We start from the raw sequence: 24,045 nt of genomic DNA, 5'->3' as shown, positions 1-24,045 counted from the left end.
CCTGGCAGCGCTTACGGGCCACTGTCGCCACTCAACGTCGTGGTGGGAACTCAAAGCCCGAGCTGCAGCAGATCAAAGCCACTTTTAATTGGGATTTAATCATTGCGACTGTTGCATCTGGATACGGTTCTGCTATTCCTCTAATAGCCAGTCTCAAAGCTGAGTATAACATGAAAAAGGGTAATACACTTCACAACAAACTTTTATAGTCTAGGAAGCAAATCTGCTACCTTTTAGAAGAACCACTATCCACATTTTGGAAGAGTACATCTAGCTATCTACCAAGGTTCCATGTTCAAAATAATTTTTTAGGTATAATTGTGTGTTTATTTGTCCTAAGAAATACAAATGTGTTCTTCAACTTATCAAAGAAACTAAATTGTGATGCTTAAACCACATAACCCCTAGAAACCATTTACGAACCCCACAGACAGTTTGTTCTTTGTGGTACGGCAGGATGTATACGCAACGTCGATGGGGCGTGGAGAAAAAGCAGCATTTCTGGAACCTGAAATGTACCAAGCATAAACCAAAAAAAAGGTGCTTACAAGTCAACATTTTATTGTTATTGTTGTAATAAATAAATAAGGGGTAGCACAGTGGTGCAGTGCTTAGCATTGTTGCCTCAAACCTCCGGGACCACTTACGCATGTAACACAGCATTTAGCCAAAAGAAAAAATGTCTTCAGTTTTCTCATTTCCTGCTTAGCGTGTAAGTTTTTGTCTCTCTCTCACTCAATTTGTACTACTAAGCCACAGATGTGACGTACTGATGCTATATTCCTAGATTCGACAGTCCATAGGCACCATGACTTCTTGGCACTGCTTACATGAGCAACAAGGTTAAAGCCTAGGTCTTAAAACAAGAAAACCGTATTTATGAAAGAGAGAGCAAAAAGCATTTTCTATTGAGGGCAGCTTGTCCCATGGGATAAGCAGCGGCATCATTCTTCTGACGAGACAAGCTGGTAATGTTTAGCACCTTTGTTGTAAGAAGGAATAGGCCATTTGAGATAGATTAAGACGACACTTAACCACATTAGATACTGGAGACAGGTTTTCCTGATCGATAGAAGAGGGGCAAGCCAATGACGGTGCGTCTTGGATGCAATCTACGGCTCCGCGAACAAATCACTCTCTCGTAAAGAGCATTAACAAGCCCAGTAACCTTCCCGTGCGCAGCACTCAGCGTAACCAGAAGGTCAGTTTTGAATTCTTACAGAACCCGGACATTAAATCTTTCAGGGGGTGGTAGGTAAAAGCAGTAAAAAGAACAGGAGACATATTTACACATATTCCTTGTAAAAATATGGTTTTTAATCTATCTCATCCACATCTCTCCTGTCTTGTGTTGTCCATCCATCTATCAACCACGCTGTATTTTAACAAGGAGAAGGGGGGGGGGGATGATTTTCTTTTTGTTTTAGGCCTACCAGTAGTGAGGTCATCATCAGTGGCATCCAGCTCCTCCTCTGGTGCCTTTACTTCCACAGACTGGGGCTCAGCTGGTGGGGGCGGGGCTTGGATATTTTCCGTAGATGTTCCAGCTGCAACAAAAACACACAGGCCAGGTCAAGCAAACAGAGAAATTGTAAAGGGCACCACTTTAAGATTTAAGAGATATCCTTTATTGTCATTTTATCATGTACTTTCGTACAATCAAGAATGAAATACCGCTCTTCCTAGACCACCAGCATAAACAGATAAATTAAAAACTAAGGGAGCATTAAAAAGCAACATTCACAACACAAACAGAACCCACGTTTGTTTTACATACTGTATTATCGCTAGCGGACAAAGCAGCAACACCCGAAATGGAATTAATAAAAGGATGTTCTTCAGAAGATTTTGGGAAAAATAGACAGACACACTGTTTGGATCTTTAAGAGAAAGATTTATTACTACCAGTTACAAATCTGGGAGATAAATACAATAAATGCATCTCTGAGCACAACCTTAACATTTTATTAATTACTACCTCATTCTCGTTACTACAGGAGCAAAAGGTTCCATCCGTTTTGAAGTGCATAGCCTCCATTAAAAGTGAGAATTGAGAGAGAATTCACTTGGAGCTCGGGTGAGTTTCTCCAACGCCCTGCTGCCACCGGCCTCTTTTCTAATACATCTCATGAACTGAGGGTTACTTAACGCAGGGCCGGACCGATTAATTGCAGTCCCCCAGAGAACACATTTTTTAATGTTTCAATTAACCCCACAAGTGACCAGTGACATATCCAAAGAAAAATGACTTTACCTCATTTTTTTTTTTTTGACCAAGTAAATCTTACCCGGGTGAAAGTTCTTCTGTGCCACGGTATTCTTCACAGGTTAACGACTAAAAGCGTTGGGGCTAAAGAGACTGGGTAAGCTGTCATTGGGATTGTCTCCCAACACACAGAAACTCCCAAATACAGGATTTAACATCTTATAATTTTATTACTGTGCGACCAGAATGGTGGAATTCGGATTTAATCCAGCACAGCAACAGAAGACAAAGACAAAGACACTGCACCTCGCATTAAACCCACAACTGCAGAAATGTAGATAAAGGAGATATAGAGGGGAATATGGTGCAGTTACTTCAGCTGTCTTAACAGTTACGTATAATACAGTTAAAAATATAATTCAGAGCTGCAATACAGACAAGCTAGTTAGTCTTAGGGCAGAAAGAAAAGGTAAGATCGTTTTCTAAACGTGCAATTTTGTAGGTCAGCGATGAAGCGGTTGGGCGGTTCTGGGAGAGGTGCTGAGCTACATGAGTGACATCAGAGCTCATTCAGACAGACCTTAGTGCAATCCTTTGCAGTTACCTGATGGTATGTCGCATCCTGTGAAGTTTGGTGCCTTGGATATGATACTCCAGCTCCTCTGCCATGCCTGACAGTTACGAAGTTGAAGTCCTATGTACGATGTCTGTATAGCACCCTGACTCTGCACTCCTTCGGATCACCGCTGGGGCTTTGTTACCATGGTCATCAAGTCCCATTTCAGGGAGGTACTAACTTGTTTTCCAAGGAACTTCCAAGTCTATGGTTGGCTGGTCACTGATTTTAAGACATTGCTTTTTGGATTTATGTGTTTTTAGGAAGTCTATCATTACTTCCAAATATTGTGTATGTGCACTGTGAAGTGCTGGTGCACCATCCCTGCAAATGACAAGCAAGTATAGAAAATGCATGGATGGATGGATGGATGGATGGATGGATGATTGCTTCCACTGCATTGGAGAAGCTGAGGAGGTGGTCACTGTTTGAGCACCTACAAGTTACTGCCTGAGCCACCTTTTGGTGACTCAGGCAGTACCAAGAATTTACTGTTTATTGCACATGAGTGATTCCTTGCAAAAAAATTTAATGTGAGGGTAACTTGATGGTCTAACTTGAGGGTAATTTTTTCAAAAGCAATACAATTCATTTTCCATTATGAATTTCCACCTTCTCTTACACGGGCTTAAATCACATCTTGACTCAGTCAGCACTTAGCTGGAAAGACGCTTGGCTATTCACTTAAGCTGCTTAAACTCTCTGCTTTGTCTTTCAAGGCAATAAACTCGGTTTCTTTCCACCTCATGGGAGCCATTTCCACGTCATGTGACTTGGGGGGTTGGGGTTAGAGTACCTATGACAACGCGTCAGGCTCATCTCAGTGCAATGAAAGATGCTCCTCTGCAATGACAGAGCACAAAGATCTACGGAGAAGATTAATCTGGAGATTAATCCCCTGTGTTACATATCTGTGTATAGCAGTGTGTAGTTCTGGACAAATACAAGAACACACTTGTTCTGCCTGGTTTTCAGGTCTCATTTTCTCCCTCCCACCCTCCTTTCTCTCACTCTTTCAGTATGATTGAGAGAGAGGATTGCCCGTCTCGCATTAATTCCCCCCACACCCTGTTTATCGATCTAAGACCAGTTCCCCGACGGCATTACATGTATAGACTATGCTTTCTCACACCCACTGAAGCACAAGCATACAAATAAGGAAGAGACTCAAGAAAGACATAAGTAAGAAGGAGAAGCAAAAATATCTGCTCCCAGCTGCATAATCATCTCTCTGGTTCTCATTAGGACAGTATAACAGATGTCAAATGTTTTAGTGCTTTTAATTAAAAACGTCCTTTATACACTTAATGACCAGGCTTATTGTAGCACTTCTGTATCGTGAGGCTGAAAGCGATCAAACGGTGATATTCTGGGAATTATTCTCCCATTTATTAAACGGCCAATTAACAGTAACTGCTACAGTTGCATACGTAAAAGGATAACTTGGAGAGTACAGCAAAGCCACCAAAGCAGGTGGCCGGAATAGATGAGCAGCAGAAAGGAGAAAGAGCTCTCTATACCTTTAGCATGGACACCCAGAGAAGAGAAAGAATTCCTGCAAGCTGCCTGTCTATTTAATGAGATCAAATAGCTGAACATCTGCTTCCTGTCTCCTTTTTGTTGAATCCTAAGTGGGCTGTATTAAAGCAGGAGGCTGATGGGGAGACAGGCAGGTTGAATGCAGATCCTCAGCTCCTCCATGAAGCCCATTCGACCAGATCAGTCATCTTGCTTCCAATCTGCGTGTTAGACTAGACCGGTGTTTCCCAACCTGCTCCACATTTTTGCTCCCTCCCAGCTCCCTGCCAGACGGTCCACATTTTTGCTCCCTCCCAGCTCCCTGCCAGACGGTCCACATTTTTGCTCCCTCCCAGCTCCCTGCCAGACGGTCCACATTTTTGCTCCCTCCCAGACGGTCCACATTTTTGCTCCCTCCCAGACGGTCCACATTTTTGCTCCCTCCCAGCTTCCTGCCAGACAGTCCACATTTTTGCTCCCTCCCAGCTCCCTGCCAGACGGTCCACATTTTTGCTCCCTCCCAGCTCCCTGCCAGACGGTCCACATTTTTGCTCCCTCCCAGCTCCCTGCCAGACAGTCCACATTGGGAAAACTAGACTGGGAAACACTGGACTAGAGGCGTCCCCGCACTGAAGCTTAGTCAATGGCATCCAGTTTTGCACATTAACGAAAATAATTCAATTTGACAAATAACCTTTTACTGGGTGTGAAGTAACCCAAGGCAGAAATCCTCATTTCTACACAACAAGTACAATGATGAATTTTTGCAGAACTGAAAAAAAACCAAAGAACTACTACAAATTAACAAGAAAAAGGTGCATTTGTGCAATAATGGAACGGCATTTCTTACCCTCATAAGAACATAAATTTACAAATGAGAGGAGGCCATTCGGCCCATTAAGCTCGTTTGGCGAGAACGCAACTAATAGCTCACAGTTGTTAAAATCGTATCTAGCTCTGATTTAAAGGAACCCAGTGTTTTAGCCTGCACTACACTAACAGGAAGACTATTCCATACTCTAACTACACGCTGTGTAAAGAAGTGCTTCCTCAAATTCATTTTGAAATGTTCTCCTGCAAATTTCCACCTACGGCCACGAGTTCTAGTATTTAAATTAATACTGAAGTAGCCATTAGGCTGAACAGCATCCAGACCTGTTAGAATCTTGTATACCTGGATCATGCCCCCCCCTTAGTCTCCTTTGCACGAGGCTAAAAAGATTCAGCTCAGCTAACCTCTCCTCATACAGGTACATGAGAACAAAGTATAGTCAAGTACTCACTAACGAAAGTGGGACATGGAAGCCTCAACATACACACCCAGGTCTCTCTCATAATCAGCTACCTTTATTTCAGTGGAACCCGTAAAATATCTGCACTTTATATTCCTGCTCCTTACATTTATCCATGTTAAATTTCATCCTCCATCCTCTTCTTCTTTTATCAGAAGCAGAACATTTCTAAAGCTACAGAATCCCTTTTGTAACTGTAGTAGATACTGAATATTCATGCTGATAGCATTCAAGGTTAACCTACTCTCTCGAGATTGTATTACTCCTGTGCCCGCTCGCTTGTAGCCTCCCTACCTAAGCGCGCGCTGATCTAGAAGCAGTGTGACAGGGTGCTCCAGGAAATCCACTCGCATGGCAAAGACCAAAAACAATTAAATGCTATTGAGGCTGCTGGCCCTTATACAGCACTTACAGAACATACATGCTGATGTACTGGCTTACAAATTCAGCACATTTTACCTGTACAGATCATGGCTTAGGGCACAACACAGTATTTAAGCCCATTTCAGTCCTGAGTTTAATAGGATATTTACTGATATGAGATCAAATGGGTCAATCTTTTTTTTTTTTTAACAAATTTTCCAGGGAATTTTGCAAACTGCTTTAAGCAAATTCATAATCTGATTCTTACTTAAAATGAATTAAAAATCCATATTCAAAAACTGCATATCAATTTAAGGAATCTGTAAATATAAAATAAGTTCAGTCCGTTTTCACGTAATCAACAGCAATCGGGAAGCAACTGATATTCATCATTGTTTTACATTAATTTAACTATTCCGTAAATATTCAGGAAGCTAAATGCAAAATATATAAACAAGGTTTATAATCCAAATTGTAGGAAAGTTATAGAATGCAATATACAGAGCAAAGGATCCAGCAGAGATTTCAAACTCCATAATTTCAAAATGTACTGAAACACCGAGAGCCATAAAACAAGTTTTCTACTATATGCATTACAGACAATGCAGGTACAATGTATCCATTACAAATATACATTTATGCATTCAATATATATGTAGACATACATTAGCTACAGACCTACTCAATTCAACTGTGAAAACCGTGTAAAAACTGATACATGTAGAACCAATTTCCCAAAAACCAGGACCCCCCTACCCCCACCCCAGTGGCAAGGGACAGGCCTCTGGTGGTGCAGGCACAGAGAAGCAGCAGTCCCATCCCAAACAAAGGAGATCAGATTCAGTAACCCTGCAACCTCTGTCCCCCCCCCCCGTAACACTACACTGGCCAGCTCCTGTTGCCATGGCAGCCGCTCCCCTGAGCTCCTTTCCCTGCTGGCAGGGGCCACCTTCCCCACTTGTCAATTACTGACAGCGGACAACTCGACTTCCAGAAACAAATACCTGGAGAGTACAGGAGAAACCTCTTGAATGCAAAGGTTGCAGCATGCATCTTAAATGGGAGCCAGTAGAAGGTGGGGAGAAAGCAGGCTAGACCATAGCTACTTCTTCAGTGCAGGACTACTGTTTACCTGGAGGTTCCCCAGGAAACCGCGAGCTGAACGTCTGTCTATCACAGGGCACACGCTCACACTGGGAGTTTCTATATGCGTACTTCACTATACTTCGTTCTCATGTACCTGTCTGACATCATCTTACATTGCAAAAGACCAGTTGCAATACTCCAGAACAGTATTACAGAGGACGGTAAAAATCCTTGTAGTCGTTTTTGCTTTGTCACAAATATCAAGGCTACATTAGTTGCATACTTGGCAAACGAAACCGATCCCATGATTCTCTGCACCCAAAGTTCATTCCTGGGAAGCAAGTTAGCAAGATCGGTCCTGCCAAGATCACAAGTACCATCTCTGCTTTCTTGGTATTGAGAAACATCCACTACGTACGCTAGTAAACATGTGACAGTCTAAGAAATGCGGATTCAGAATCTAGAAACTGTCACCGATCTATCAAATAACCAGTGCAATCTGTCAGTCAGAGAGGGCAACATTAGAATAGGTTAAACCAAACTTTTAATAATATATGAAATTCATTTTCCTTTTAAATCAATATCACATAAGGTTACTGGTGATTCAGAAACCCCATATATTCATGGGTAGTTTTAGTGTATAGTACAATTCAGCAGCAGTCTTGCAAGTACTACCAGAAGAAAAGAAATCTGCTTTGAACTCACGTCGCTTGAGCTACTGTAAGTGTTTACACATGGTTCACTGTCCGCAGTGCATGCAGAACAAGGGGGTCATCGAGCAGTTAAAGCCAGCTACATGCAGGGCATTTCTGTTATGTCTGCACATCAAGAAACACAAAAAAATGTTACTGCCGCAGTTCCCTGTAAAAACATGACCTCGGTGCCCGGTCAATCCGGATTGGCCAAAGGTCACTGTGGGCGTGGCCAAAATAAAACAAGGGAGAAGAACACACAGCTAGTCGCAATAATCATTTTTCACTTTTTTCCTTTACTAAGACACTGATGCCTGCTTTCATTCTACCCTTCGCACAATTAATTATTTACCAGCCGGTTCCCAATAGATGGGGGTTCATGACCTTATCAGTTTCTTCACTTGTTGGCTTCATTGTTTGGGAACAGCATGAAATCTATGAACTACCCATACAATCGAATTTGCTCCGCAGTTACTCAAACCGAACACTTTCGTGCAGACGGCATTTATGGATGTGCGTCTGCTTATTACTTGACGTAATTTGCTTAACCAGTAAATAAAACCTGATAGCCAACAGAAGAAATGGCCACGGTCAAGCTAATTGGTTAATGCTTTGAGTGGTCGTGCATTGAGGCATACAAAGTCCCATGAGCCTTTGCGTTATACGTTTCATATTAAACCAGAAACTGTCCAGGGACAGCGTTCCGTGCGATAACTCTTTGCCTTATGAGTCATAATTATGCTGGTTACTAAAAACTGACAAGCAAGCAAACAAACTACATCTATTTTCCTAAAACTACTCCAGTCAAAAATATCATTCAGCAGTCGCTCAATTGATGAATTGCAAATACTTTTCACTTTTCCACGTTGTTTCCATAAAAATCTCGGCAATACGAATTTTCAAAGGGTTAAGCTTGGACAGAAATTTTTAGAGGGGCTTTTGAAAGTTTCACGCGTACTTACGGGAGCTGACGCTGTCGACGTACTGAGGCAGATATGGAGCCCACAGGTCAATCGTGTCCTTCCTGCCTGACTGACCGATCCTCCGCAGCTCCGCGAGCAGCAGGGCCTGTGCGGCTTCTCTGACCTTAACGAAACACAAGGCAACACATTAATCCAGCACATACTGCACCACCAAGTCACACTTCATCCAGTGTGGGACAGTGAGGGAGACACGGAGCACAGGGTATGAGCTCAGCCTGGATGGGATGCCAGTCCAATGCAGGGCACACACGTTACGGTATTGGGAACCAAAAAAAATAATCTCATGCAATCCCATAAAGAACTTTTGTTAAAGCTTTCAAAGCTCACAGAGTCTACAGAAATTCTCTAAAATGTATCACGTGAATTGAGGGAAATTTTGTACATTTGCTTTTATGGGCAATCAATCATCGGGTCACCAGCCTGCAAGTCTTTGGATTATGGGAGGAAAAGCAGAATAGCGAGAGGACGGCACCTGACACAGGGAGAACAAACAGCGGGAATGGGAGTCGAACCCCCAACAGTACAGGTGTGAAGCACCAGCACTACCCACTGAGCAACTAGGTACAACAATATAATAGAGTAATGTTCTGTAATATAGGGGCAAATTCATCAGCTTTACAGCCTAGTTAGCTTTATGGATTTAAAACAGAAAATTTACTAAACTGGATATGTCACCAGCAATACCTTACTTCAGGACAGTTTTAGGTAGAAATTTAAGACACGGTGTATCTCCGCTACTGCAGAACACACAGTGATTGTTGTGTTTCTCCGCAGAATAAGGAATCAAGGTGCCGTGAAATGCAGCAGAACTTTAATAAGAGGAGCACAATGACTATGCAGCGAGTTTGGAGCTGCTAATGGCCCCAATCCTAATAAAGGTTCAAGGTCCGCTGGCCTTTATCCACACACAGCTGAGCACTTGAGGGAATTTCTGCCAGAGAGACGAGTTTATTAAGCTCATTACCCTCGTTTATTAACAAGTGCCCTGTAAATGGAGCCCAGGACGCTACACACTTATAGGTGGAGATCTGCAAACTAGGCAAACCAGCAGAGTGCAGAAGAAGGATGCAAGAGCCACTTCCAGGCAGGTAACAATATGCTGTGCAAGGATAAATCGCAGCACAAATTTATGAAGACTGGGAACGTGAAATGAAAAAAGAAACGCGAAACAGCTCAAATTATTATTAGGCTGCGTAATCTCTATGGTTTTTCCGAGCTATAACTGCGTGGTTCAAACAGCAGAAGGTACAATAACACAACCTGCCGTCTTACCAGCAACCAACTAATGCAACCTGCAGAACTTCTTACGTTTTTAATAAACGTTTTAGTTAATAGGTTACTATATTTTTCTCCAACCTTTACAAATGTTTATTTATTAATGAAACAAAAGCATTTTCATTTGACAGATATATTTTAGTTGATAAAGAAATGGGAATACGTGGCTTTTTTTGGTAATAATGATTTTCTTGACTTAATTTTTTTTTAAATATCGAATCGTGAACCCCATGTCGTGAACTGAACCGAATCGTTACATGCCTACTCACCTAACACGCAACGGATCTGTGTCTTTTCAGCTACCATTATATATGGCCGTTATATGTACGAAGTAGTACAGACCCACACAACATATTCCGCCTAATAAGAGATCAGGGAGCAAGAACATTAAGTAAAAGAGGACAGGAAGCAGACCAAGAAATTTACGTGAGATTCTGTTCCTCTGAGGAGGCTTATCACCCCTCCCAAATCCTCACCTCAAGGCATCGGTCTTGCCACCGGCGGGCCAACATTTCAAGGAGCGGAGGGCAGAATTTGTCCAGGCCCAGGAGATCCGGCAGCATCACGCAGTGCATCGCGGCCAGCTGGCTCCAACCTGTCAGGACAACAGGCATCGCTGCGGTTCAAACATTGCTCACCTGACGACGACCCCCCCCCCCCCCCCAAACAGCCGCATGGACTGATGTCTGAGGAACACCAACACCAAACCACTACCCTGAACATTCAGGGACCAGAGGAACAACTGGGAGATTTCAAAGATTTTGTAGACAAGATCTTGAGATGTTTGTCCAGTGTGTCCTTCCATTACAAATATACCAAACACTCTGAAGCATGCAAAGGAATTATTTTGTAAAACAGTATGGGGGGGAAAAAATAGTCAATTTGCACACCAAAAAGGTCCACATTTCTTAAATGCATGTTCAGTGCCGTGACAAAGTAAGCACACCCACAGGAAAGACTGCACAATTTTGGATAAGCACTGACCAGCAGGAAAGAAGCCTCGGCTATCAAAGGTGGGGCTGTTTAAAAACCTCATACTAACTACAAAGCTTGGGAGGGGGGAGTGTTTTGGATTGGGGTCTGGGCAGCTCGCCATCAGTGTCTAATTCAACATCATACCAGACAGTGCTTGAGAGGAATACGAGTCCATCTGTCAAAACTTTAAAGATGAACCATAAGTGGCTCATTTAATATCAGATGGATTACAAACATATAAGCAAATCTACGCTCAAAGTGGCTCAGTCCAAAGAGGTGGAGCGCTATGGATCGGCCCAGTCAAAGTCTGGATCGCAGTCCAACTGGAATGCAACGAGGGACTTGAAGAGGGCCGTACATGCAAGACAGCCCTCCAGTGTCACATGGCAAAAGGATTTCTGCATAGAGGAAAGGGCAAAATGTTCTCCAGGTCAATGTAAAAAACTGAGAGAGAAAATACTTTCAAGAGGCTCTTTCTCCTAAAGGCGGCAATACCAAGTACTAAACAAAGATATACTTACTTTCCCCCCCACAGAGAAAAAGCTTTATTCTGTTTAATAAATCAATTTTAAGTCAATTTTTTACTTTTGTTTGAAAAACTACATCACGGTCATTTCAATACTGTTCAAATGAAGACTGAAAAAAACTTTGCAAAAGCATGTTGAAAAATTCAGGAGTGTACTTACTTTTTCACTGCACTGCACATACCATTGAAAAAGAACAAACTGAACAGCCCAGAAAACTTACCTTCAGTCACGAAAAATTACATATGAGCAGTATTACTATAAAAAGTTTAAGAGTGAACAGTTAATGTCCAGTTTGCAGTACTCAGTTGCAGTACATTTAGCAATCAACATTATTTTAATAGACTGTTGGTAAGTTAAAGTACTGTATATTATAACTCAATCATAAATGCTAGATTTTCAGAAATTGTAAATATCCAATAATGATTACTAAGAATTACTGCGTGTTATTCAGTCAACTTCTTTCATGTTAAGAATCAAGTTTACTCTGCATATACCAAGATCTCACACAGATTTGCAGCTACCTTGCAACATGGATGTAAAGGTATTTATATATGTACATACAAATTATATATCACACATATATACAGTATGCTATATACAAAACCTTTACATCTTTTAAAACAGGCATATTCATATAAAACAAAAAAAACTGAATACCAACACAGTTATTTCAGGCATCCACTTGGCTCTAAAGAACTTGTGAAGTTAGCTACATTATAGCAGAACAGAGAAGGTAATCTTTCTAACAATGTACAGATTTTACGTCTACATTGTTCCGCTATACAAATTCTGCATAACGCACTATTCACTATAACGCTACAGTTAAGTGCACATGCTTGCTTCTTCACAGATGGCCAAAGTTATACGTCATCAAAAGCAGGGTGAAATGAAAATTAAGGAATCGATCCAAATCTTAAGAAATGGATTACACCGATATCTCATAAAACTTAAGATGTGCAGCAGGAGAAAAGATTCATATGAATTTGATACCCGAAGGAAAGATCGACAGGTTACATTTCTAAGTCACGGAATGGTATCAATCCATGTTTAAATAAATGTTCAGAAGGAAACTGCCTCTTTCTGATGTGGACAGTGGACCATTCAAGAATATTGACAAAATGGTCCAGTGCATGTACCGGTATAGTGTGAGACCCAGCTGAAGAATGAGCCTGGCTCACAGTTTGACGTTAAAAGCAAGCATGCAGACCTGCATGATTATGACATCACATTCACCAGTACAAGACCATAGACGGAGCACTAGAGGACTGGGGAGACAGAAGCATGGGGGGTGACTGCAGAAAAATACCTTCATTGACTGAGGGACAAGTATGGAAAGCAGAGCCTGAGGGAACAAGCCCCGAGCCAGGCGTAGGACAGGAGGCAGCAGCAGCAACAGTGGCAGCAGCTTGCAGAGATGAGGGAAAGATAAGTAGAGAACAGAAAAAGAAAACCGACAAAATAAAACTTTTAAGAAAAAACCTCAGCAGTTTCCAAAGGAGTGGAGGAATAGCATTAGTACGAAGAACACAACAGTGACAAGACAGAAGAGGGAGGGGAAAAGACCTCACAGCACTATTTGTCATATTTATTCACTAAAACCTGCAAAGAGCCAAAGGCAATAAAATAAAATAAAAAATAGTATTTATATGCAATGAAAACCACAAAGAATTACCAAGGTAAATTAAATCTGTTCAGCTGACAATCAACATCGATATAACATCTATATTTTGTCCCACCGTTTTATTGTGTAGTAAATGAAATATTTATAACAGACCACCATAAAATGCAATTATCAAGAATAACAAACATCATTAAAGGTTGCTTGCATTTTCTATTGTACTACATTAATATATAATGTAAATAATTGATGATTAGAGATAGAGGTTTCCAAAAAAAATATATATATATATGTACCTATAAGAGGATAAAGTATCCTGTTCAGCAGGGAGCTAAATGGGTCAATGTAACACACAGACTTAATGAAATATTGCAACTGTAACCTGACCTACAGTATCAGTCTGCTGCTACAAAGTCACAGACCTGTGAATTGTCAGGCAGGTCCATTGTGAATTGTCGACCCACACATCTACACGTCCTACAACATGAAAATGAAAGGGGTTTTGATCTCCCTTACAAAAATTTGACTATGATCTCGGAGTTCTTCGTACAACAAAAGGCATACAGGAAAAGGAACTGGGTAGTGAAATTTAACGCTCACAAATGCATTCACAAAATCTTGCACCACTGGGGAGCTCTGGTGAGTTCCAGCCATGTGGACAGAGTGAGCAAGCGAGCAAAAACTGCACAGGATTTAGGGCTGTAGCCCCGGAGCAGCCAGTCTCACGTTACATAATGACAAGAAGAAAATAAACGGAAGCATATGAAAAGCACACTGTCAAGCCAACGATGAGACGCCAATAATAATTTCACATTCCTAAGCATCCTAAAAACTTTCCCTAATGTCTGTAGAACTCTTTACAAATCGATAGAACAGATTTCTACAGTTCTTTCAATTTAAATATCAACTTAGAGGCAACTCCAATAATTAACATTTTAATAATTGATACAAAAGAAACACTCAAAAGTGTATCCATATTAAGCCTATTTTAAATACAGAATTAATAGGCAGATTGACACTCAATACCTTCTGCATCGATGTCATATTTTTCTTACATTTTTTCCCTTTAAATCACTGCATTTTGACTTTTGCTTCTAATGGTAAATGGTCATGTATATTTAAGTTCAGTGTCACACAAAAGGACTGGAAAGTGTTAAAACAGCGACTCGTTTCATGGCCTTTACATGTTCCGGGAGTAAATAATGAAACATTACCATATGAAAGAGAAGTGGGCCCTCATTTCTGCCATGAGCGAACGGAAAGAAAGCAGCGTGATTCGGAGTCGACAACGTGAAACCCCTGTCCACAGAGCGCCACCATATGCTCGCCGTAAGTGGACACAAATTAATCCCCATGATTGGCTCCATTGAGATATACAATGGATCCGGGGGCCTGGTCAGCCAGGCACACGTGGTATGAATGGGGCGCGCGCTCAGGAGTCTTTCAGGCGCCTTTTGTCCGCACGGGGCATCTGCATGACAAACCGCTTTGATTCGCCAGCTTCACCCAACCTGCGCAGCATTAACTGCGTCCCTGCATGCGGGAAGGCATCGCCTCTATTGTAGAGACCCAGGAAGGCTGCGGTAAGGCTGAGTGATGTGACATTTTAATAAATCCTCGCATGGCTCTCAGCAGCACGCAGAAATCCATCACACTTCAAACCACCTTTTCTCTATAGTCCAATGGCCATTTCAAATCATTCATGAATAGACATCATTCACTGTACTTCGAAGACATGTTTAGCACAATATTTAACCAAACAACTTTTCAAATCAGTTGTCCTTGTAGTACAACACAGAGGACGTCATACATACATGAGGTATTTGACACACCTGTCTGGTGAGGCCAGTGTAGGCTTAAGATTGTGGAGAGATTTCAACACTTTTTCCAGTGTCAGACATGATCTCTAACTTCCAAATCATGCTACCGAATGCTCATTCAGGTATTTAGAAAAATGTCTTCAGTGCTGTGACCTGTGTGGTGTGTCAAAGAGTCAAACAGAGATGAACACACAAATATATACACAGCAATCTCCATTCTTACCCAACATTCTCCTCTAAATGTATTCTGTCGATAATGTGAAAGTGAGTAAGGATAATCAATTTTTTAAAAATTTTGTCTGACTATGGGGACAAACTAAAATGGCCACCCGTCCATCATCCATCCATCCATCCATCCATCTTGTCCTACACAGGGTTGAGTGGATCCAGAACCCAGAAGCAAAAGGCACAAGGCAGGGAATAACCCAGGACAACCTAATTTTGTATTTAATGGCTGCTTAGATTGTAATGAGCTAAAGACGAGCCAAACTAGGATTTAAACAAACCTAGTACAATTTCGAAAAAAAATTTACTTTGAGCAGCACTGCCTTCTTCCAGGCTAGTAAAATAACCCCCCAAACACCAAAAAAGACAGAAGAAATTACATCACATCAAAATCAAGGGGGTTACGCCGACATTTCACTACATAACTGATCATAATATTGTAAGGGATTGAGACTGCAAATAGAATCCCTTACAGTAGTGCAATTGTACCATGAAACACACACAGCTTTCATTTCAGGCTGGGGTACAACATGCTTAGTTCAATATAATAGCATTTTACTCTTGATCTTAGAGGAGGTCAGATATACTATAGTGCCACAGTGGTTCAGTATTTAATGGACACCCATAAAAACTGAAGCCTACATATCATGCACTAAAAGGGATCCACTCTTTGTGAAGTGTAACAAGGACAGAGGAGTGTATTCCCGATTCTCTCCAAAAAGGTCCTTATTTATACTGCCCAGCAAGCATTACATTTACGGAATGATGGTCTTCAGAGGCCTCCGTCTTACTGTATCTGCAGTGTTTGTTAATCTGATCACATTCCAGGGCCGGCTGGATTACAGGAGGGACACTATCAAACTCCGTGTCCCTGGATGTCAAGAGCAACCTCAGTCACACAACCAAACCAAAACCACCCCACTGCAACAGGGCACATCATAAAGGTATGCGTAAGAGCCTCCATGTTCAGAATGTACCGAAAAGGCCGCCCTCTGCTCCCAATAGGGTTATTAAGGCATTAGCAGGCATAGAGGGAACTTTGGTTTAATGGATGATGCTTTTACTTTGGCTGCTCGTTACGAACAGGGAGGACACTTAGTAATTACCTTGCTTTATCTGGGCTTGCATACCCGGACTGGAAAGCTGGGATTGCTGCTTTTTGAGAGGGTCAGGGGCACCAGGTCTCGGAGGCCTGGAAGCACAACAGTCACCATGAAAAATAGGCTAAATTCTGAAAGTCATCACCGCCTACAAGACATAATCGACACCGTTGGACTTGGAATGAATGGGTTTATGGTTAAAGCAAGACAAATGGGCAGCTATTCGTGTATTTCTTTGGAAAGTAAACTCTACCAGTGTCACCAGAGCATTAAAAATAGTAGGAGACACGTAAAAAGGTTTAATTTAATATTAACATTCGGCTCAATAAGGAACTAAGTATGTGGGTTGTTGTCCACAAATTAAAAAAATTGCCATTTGAAGAGAAGAATGATTTTTCAATTTAATTGTGCGGAGGGGGTCCAAAAACGTGTAAGGCTAACGTGGTAACTGAAGAAATACACAATCTAGAAATATTCAGACATACCGACAAGGAATGTGGTTCAACGCATTAAGCGCTCATGACCCAAATAAACACTTGTCGTGGATTCCCAAACATCCGAAAGAGACGATCATTAAGAAACAGATTCCATCGTAGAAATCTTACTTTCAGAACACTCCTTACCTCATGCCAACCAGATAGAACAAACAAGGGCAAAAAGTGAACCTTTCGTAGGAAATGTTAGTTTTTCCCCCTCTAGTTTTCATAATTCTGCGGCAAATAAACGATAAAACTGGTTAACGGCCATACCTGGCTGGGGCCTTCTTCATGTGCTCTCCCACAAACGTGGCGTTGGTCATGCCCATCAGGGTATTTGCCAAGGAGATGACGGACAGCAGGTGCTGAGTGGTGACTGCCCGGGAGATGCCGTACGTGCCCTTGCCCACGATCTCCGACACGGACATCTTGCGGCCTGCGGCCATAGTGCGAAGCAGCGAATCCTTGAACGTTGGGAGCATGAGGGACATGTGGCCGCCGCGAGACAGCAGGCCGAAGGATATGGGGCAGTGAGGCTTCAGCATCCCCAGGCGACTCAGACACACGTCATCCAGCTGCATATTCAGCCCCCAGGCGTGCAGGCAGGACATGAAGAGCTTGGCTGTGTCCATGGTCAGGTTATACTCCAGCAGGCTCAGAGACTTCGACTTCTCCTCCCGCCTCCGCAATTCCTCTTCCTCCTCCTCGTCTTCATCCAGCAGGTGCTCCTTGATGTTCTCCTTGATGGTCTCCTTAACCTGCTTGAAGATCTTGTTGGCCAGGAAGGAGCCGGCCTTGTCGGCGCCGGTCTGGGCCTTCTGCAGAGTCTCCGGGGACACCATCATAGACGCCGGTCTCTGAGCCTCCTCCGTCAGCAGCTGGATTATCACGGCCTCCACGTCGAAGAAGAGCACGTGCATGTCGGGGTCAATCACGTTTGTCTTCATGGCCTGCACCACCAGGGCATTGTGGGAGTACTTCGCCTGATTTCCCTGCCAATCACAAACATATAGTTCAGTCAACATTCATTGCCACATAGAAGGCAAGGGGCAGCGTACCGGTTATACAAAATAAGAATTTTTTTCTTCTTTTTAATAAAATCTTGTTACAGAAATGACAAAACACAAGAATGACATAAACCCATTTCACATGATACCATTTTTGACATGAAAACACTGGGAAAAAGAGATTCTCGCTGTACCTGACAAAAACATTACACTTGGTCAAAAAAATTAAATAGAATGGTAAACGCCAATTTCGTAGCCGTCGGCCGAGAGCTTTTCAAACACTTTCATCAAAATTAAGACAGAATTTTGACAACATAATTTATGCTACTTAACATACCGCTAAAGATTTATAATGTGACTATGAATGACTAATATTAATAAATCCAGGATATTGTCTCCTACACGAGTGTCATTAGGTCCAGTCACTAACCCCCAGTATTTCAGCCCTGATGCCAATCTTCCTGAAAAATAAAAAAGAAAATTAACTTGACTTGCCCCTGATCTATAAACGCCCCTGGTCTGCTGCTTCACAGGATATAGCCCCCTAAATTTCCTACTGTTTGACACAGATGCCAGCAATCCGGAAACAATCATAGCAAACAATACAAGTCTTCCATCTCACACAAACACTCTGTTCTCTCTCACAACCACTAATATGATGGATGCATTCCTGCACCCGTACCAGAAAAAGGCTTTTGCAAGGAGTCAAGACAAAGACAGAGCGAATGCAGACAAACTGCAGACAGGCCCAGTGATACCATCAGTTTTTCACTGGACAATTTTTAAGAAATAGTTCCATAACTAGCCAGGATGTTGCCATCAGTCAATTTTGATCTGCTAATCACATGCAATACTTGGTATACTAAGTGGATGGAGGTATGCTGCCCTCAACAGGTCGATCTCCATTACTGCAGAAGATGACAGGAGCTTCCCATCACTTAGGGTGCTTTTCCACTGGCATACAGGAGCCGTGCTATACCCAAGCCATACCGAGAAGAGTGTAGTTACAACACGGTTCCAGCTCGCGTCGGTTTTCCACTGCAGAAGGGTTGGCTCTGGACAGCGAGTGACGTAAAACTGAAAAAACTGTTCACATGACGTACATCATGATTTACTATGTGCCAATTCCCTAATTTTCAAGCACACTTGAGAGACTGGCCATGCCATGTTAGCATCAAACGTTAGCGGGATTAGCATTCGCTTGCGGAAATTTGCATTACGCATCCATTCCGTTCAGCTGTTCTATAGTACTTCTATAGCATAGTAAACGTTCAAGTGCCAAATTATTGGAAATGCATCAATACACAGCGATGTGCAATACTACTAATAATGAATAATATATAGAAAATGCCCTTTTTTACTTCAGATAATCCATGCACAGAACAATCGGTATCTCCGTGCATTTCAACCAATCAAATCGTGGTGATGCAACCAGGTCAGGTTGGTCACACGTTGTGTCAGCGTGGGTACGGCTCGCATAATTTACAATGGAAAACCAGCAGTCTGCAGTACCGTTTGGTTCTTAGTGGCAGTGGAAAAGGGCCATTATTATGTCACAGTATAGGCTGCAGTACAACGTATTTTCACCATCACAAAGCTGATCTTATAACTAATGCAGTCTGCAAATTATGGACGTTTGCACTCACTCTGTCCAGTTCCCTAAATGAGGTTAGTGACAAAGCAACCAAAGGCTTTTCTCAGTCTAGGATATTCAAGGTGGCTCTATGAGGTCACTGAATGCAGAGCGGGCAGAAAGGCAGAAAGCGGGCACACACACCTGCGCATGCACGCACACACACACGCACACACACACACACACACACACGCACACACACACGCACGCACACACGCACGCACGCTCACACACACGCACGCTCACACGCACGCAGTCAGTCCTTCATGTATTCTCGGCACAATAAGCTCAGTGCACCTGTGCAACCTGAGATTATTATTGGATGCATAAGCAGGAAGCTGTGGAGGGAGGACTTGTGATGATGGAAGCTAAACACCAAAGTCACCTGTTGAATGAGGACAAACCAGACTGAACCAGAAAAGTTACTAATGTAGCACTGACTGACACCATCTCATACGACCCAAGGGAGACGATTCGCCTCATCACAGACCGAGGCAGGAACAAAGGGACAAGATTAGCCTCTTGTATGTACACTGCTAAAAGTCCACACCTGAGAATCTTACAGTACAGCCCCATACTCCTTCACCAAACAGTACTTTAATAAATAAAAAAAAAAAAAGTCTATGAGCATCATAAAAGACAGCAGAAAGATTATGTCCTACCAGGCAAGTAACATTTAAAATATTAATATGCATTGCATCAGAAGAACCATGCCTCACGCTTTCAGCCTGGCATTATCATATAATGGCGTCTTAAACATGGACCAACGCAGCCTTTTTATCTGCATAAGAGTACAGGTCTTCAACCACATATTAATCATTAATGAGCATCTACATGGTACAAAGATCCGATTTAAACACAGCACAGAGGCCGAACTGACTGCAGCATCATGCTACACGGTCAGCAGTCCCTGTCCCCCAGCAGAAGGTAATCCAGTAATTCACTGTGAAAAATCAGTCACTCGGCACAATAAGGCAGCTACTTGAGTGGAGTGTGTCAAAGAAACATTTACCGGACACCATTAATTATACTAAACCCAAAATAACCCTTATGGGGGATTTTTATGGGACAGCATTTTTCACCATTAAATAAATAAATAAATAAATAAATAAAAGAAACACAGAAGGACTGAATGTGTAGTGAAGGTCTTCTGGTGGCTTGAAGGAGTTCACTCAGATGCAGGTCTGATGCTCAGGAAATTCACATCACACGCATCTAGACCCCTAAAAAAGACTGAACATTAAGCACACTAATATAAATATATGTTATACACATGCGCATGCAATGTGCGCACACACACACACACACACACACACACACACACACACACACACACACACACACAATATTGAGAAGGCTCATTGTCGAATCTTATACTACAGAGATGTATGATATGCAGACAGAAAAAGTGTGTGTGTGTGTGTGTGTGTGTGTGTGTGTGTGTGTGTGTGTGTGCGACCTGCCTAAAATCAGAGAATGGAGTTGGTCCAATGGTGCTTCCTTTTAAATGTAAACTGACCAGAGACAAACCCTTATGTAAAGCAGACCAGCTCCCAGCTGCATGCTTAACGCGCAACGATTACTGCATCAACCACATCACAACGGTGTTTACTTCCTGTACCTCTCCAGCCTAGATGAAGGGCAGACAGCCCCAGCACCGCGTCCCACGTCACACTGCGATCAGCATCTGAATCAGCAGCTGGTCAATTCCACATCTGCACCACAGGTCATCGCTGCCACACCATCAAACTAATGAGAGTCGGCGATCAGCAGCGGCACGGAAAGGTCGACATTCTGGGGACGGCCTCACAGGGAGGTGGGAAATCTAGGCCGGGGGGGGGGGGGTGCGGTGATGTAACCTTTGTTCTCAGCCAAAAGGACAGACACAGCTGTGTTCTGAGCTTAAGGTCAGCTTTCAGAAGGCCCTTACTTAAGCAGCACATAGGCGTAGGAAACATTCAAAACAAGCCAACAAGGAAAGAACGGGAGGGGGAGAGACAAAGGTGAAGGAAGGGCGAGAATGGACTGGATGCCCATCTGTCCAGTAGAAGCTAATAACTCAAAAAGAAAAACAAAGAGAGAATAACTAATTGTATTCAACCACACCCCAGCACATTTTCAGAGTAGACCGTGCTAACATGATATAATACCCAATACCACAAAAAGGGCAAGATTTCAGGAATGAAAACATAAAGGACTGGGTCCCTGAGGACTGTGATGGGAAGCAGTGTTCTAGGGTATGAATTAACTATGGCCACCACTGGGCGTAAATAATGTAAAATCCATGACTCCATGGTTTTAATATCAATCCCCCCAGTAAGGCCTCAAACAGGACCATGGGATGAACCACCCGAGTGCTGGGATACATAGGTCCTAAATCATTCATGCGTCCGGTTCCCCCAGTTTCCCGAACAGCATCTTCTGGAGGTCCATCATCGGCAGACGAACAGGAACAGCGAGGCACGCAGTATGCCGCTACAGCACCTAATTATCTGCAGGATCAGACTCCAGGCTGACGCCGTCCCAGGAGTCTGCCCGCGTACATTTTTCATTAACGGATTGATTCCGCGCGTTATCCCATTTTTACCTTTCAGTCGAAAGATCATCGTACCGGAATTTAAAGATTTCGCATACCGATGAATCACGCGTAACAGCGAATCAAAATGTAACCACAAAATGGGGGAACTTAATGGACGCGACAGTCAGTATTGGTCACTAGAGGGAGCAACAGGCAAAAGGCAAAGAGGGCTAAGAGAAGATAATACGAAAACAGCACTGTGACTATGATACGTTACGGAATCCGTACGAAACGCTAAATCATCACGTCGGGGCTTTTTCAGCTTGCCACACCTTGTCTGCGTTGTCGGAAGCCAGGAGGTTGGTGGCCAGCGTCTGTAGCTTGTGCTGGGCCATGTTCTTGAGAGCAGCCAGGCTGCGGCGGGTCATGGCCTGCTTCAGATTGACGGCGGGGTGGCTGAGCGAGTCCATGGCGGCCGGGACGGCCTCGTCGCAGGCGTTCAGGATCTCCACCGCCGTGATGCCCATCACGCAGCGGTCCAGCGCTCCTAAACAGCAAGCGCAGACGTCAGGTACAGCACCGCCGGACACAGACCTCATCTCTTACCCCCATGATCTATTTACTCACTTATACTTTCAAAGTCTACAAAAGCAGAAGGTCCTTTGAAGAGATGAAAGCTTGATGACCCATTTCCTCAAAGCTGACCTGTATGCTTTTTTCCCCCCGCAGTAGATAGAGAAATTTTACACCAGGACCCTCACCAGGAAAATGCAGATTAAAGAAGGATGGATGGAGCAAGTTTCAAACAATATTTCAGGCACAAAAATTCAATAAAAAAAAAAAAAGCATTCTGAAAGCACATTGTGAATAGCAAAGTTATGACTCCTGTGTGCCATTCCATACTCAAATTCTGGTGAAATTTCTCTCTTAGCAAGGCCTCAAATCACACATGCACTTTCTGTTTACTTCCACACTTCTCCACTTCAGAGAAAAAAAATATTTGTGGTGAATTGCGGCATTGGGATTGCATTCAATATTGACTCCATATTGAGTGGCAGGTTTCTAAACAGGCCCTGAGTGAGGCCTATAAAAAGGCTGGACACCCAATTCCTCTGCAAGCCACTGGACCCTCGGCCGCTTCAGCATTACACACCCAGCATGCTGACCCACCCACCCACTGCCCCATTACCTCATGCTCCATCGCCATCACAAATGGAGAACGCTGCTGAATTAAAGGCTAATTACTTTTCACCACTACATCAGTATTCATCATTATTTTGAGGAAAGACCAAAAAGGAAGGTCCTCCTCTTCAGAAAACAGTATTTCCACAATAGAAATCATGGCATTTGAGAAACTTTCCAGGGAGACATTTTACTGGTTGGCACAACACCTACATGAATCCAATGTTTTCACTGGTTAATACCAAAGTAGTCACCTAGTTTAAGAGATCAAACATTCCATGCTCTCAACAAGCATCCGAAAATTCTGGATTCAGAGCATACTGTGGATGTTTTGAATATTTTGTTGCCACAGCGATCGCACGTTGCTGCTACCATAACATCCTGCATCATAACTTTTGAGATTGCAGATCAAAGTCAACCATGCAGTCATAAACAAAACCTATGTGGGTGCTATTAAATGTGCCTTCCCCACAAGGAGGTACTACACCCAAAATACGAACTGCAGGACTGTGTTTCAAATCACGTCGATATAGAAGCTCTACACAGAAACCAGCTGAAAAGGAGATCACTCTCAGGCAGGATCCCCAGAAAGGCTCTGAACGAGACCTCAGGCATCAGTAAACCTCCAAGGACCCAAATCCCCTCTCGGAGGCTCTAACTGCCAACGTAGTGCACACGCCACTCAGCTCAGTCTCCTCCATAACCAGCTTTAAGAGGCACATAAACACACTAATGTGCCTAATGCAGCTCCAGCAAGAGACTCAATGCAGCAGCATTATTCAATATTTAGGAAATGTTTGGTAAGTGCACAGTCCCTGCAACTTCCACTCTAGCAGGGCTGGGAGATTAAAATTTTAACAATGAAGAGTGCTGTGCGGCTCGGTGACTGTCCAATGGCAGGATGAAAAATGATGCCCATCAATTATTAACCAC

General features: G+C 42.9%; 1 protein-coding gene across 2 annotated transcripts in view; it reads right to left on the bottom strand.

Moving 5' to 3' along the window:
• LOC125745615 (WD repeat-containing protein 7) overlaps nucleotides 1-24,045 on the bottom strand; it is a 66,450-nt gene that overhangs the window by 26,529 nt on the left and 15,876 nt on the right. Inside the window, exons 14-20 of one of the 2 annotated variants that reach the window (XM_049018618.1) lie at nucleotides 22,263-22,477; nucleotides 17,046-17,764; nucleotides 16,303-16,388; nucleotides 12,840-12,938; nucleotides 10,508-10,626; nucleotides 8,736-8,859; nucleotides 1,434-1,547 (exon numbers count right to left, since the gene is read on the bottom strand). In XM_049018618.1, the coding sequence (XP_048874575.1) occupies nucleotides 1,434-1,547; nucleotides 8,736-8,859; nucleotides 10,508-10,626; nucleotides 12,840-12,938; nucleotides 16,303-16,388; nucleotides 17,046-17,764; nucleotides 22,263-22,477 (1,476 nt within the window). The remainder of the gene's footprint in view (nucleotides 1-1,433; nucleotides 1,548-8,735; nucleotides 8,860-10,507; nucleotides 10,627-12,839; nucleotides 12,939-16,302; nucleotides 16,389-17,045; nucleotides 17,765-22,262; nucleotides 22,478-24,045) is intronic. The other variant, XM_049018619.1, reaches the window with a different exon arrangement.

The sequence above is a fragment of the Brienomyrus brachyistius genome, chromosome 7, assembly GCF_023856365.1.
Source record: "Brienomyrus brachyistius isolate T26 chromosome 7, BBRACH_0.4, whole genome shotgun sequence".
Taxonomy (NCBI): Eukaryota; Metazoa; Chordata; class Actinopteri; order Osteoglossiformes; family Mormyridae; genus Brienomyrus; species Brienomyrus brachyistius.
The sequence above is the reverse complement of the archived record's forward strand: the minus strand, read 5'-3'. Positions and strand labels throughout refer to the sequence as shown.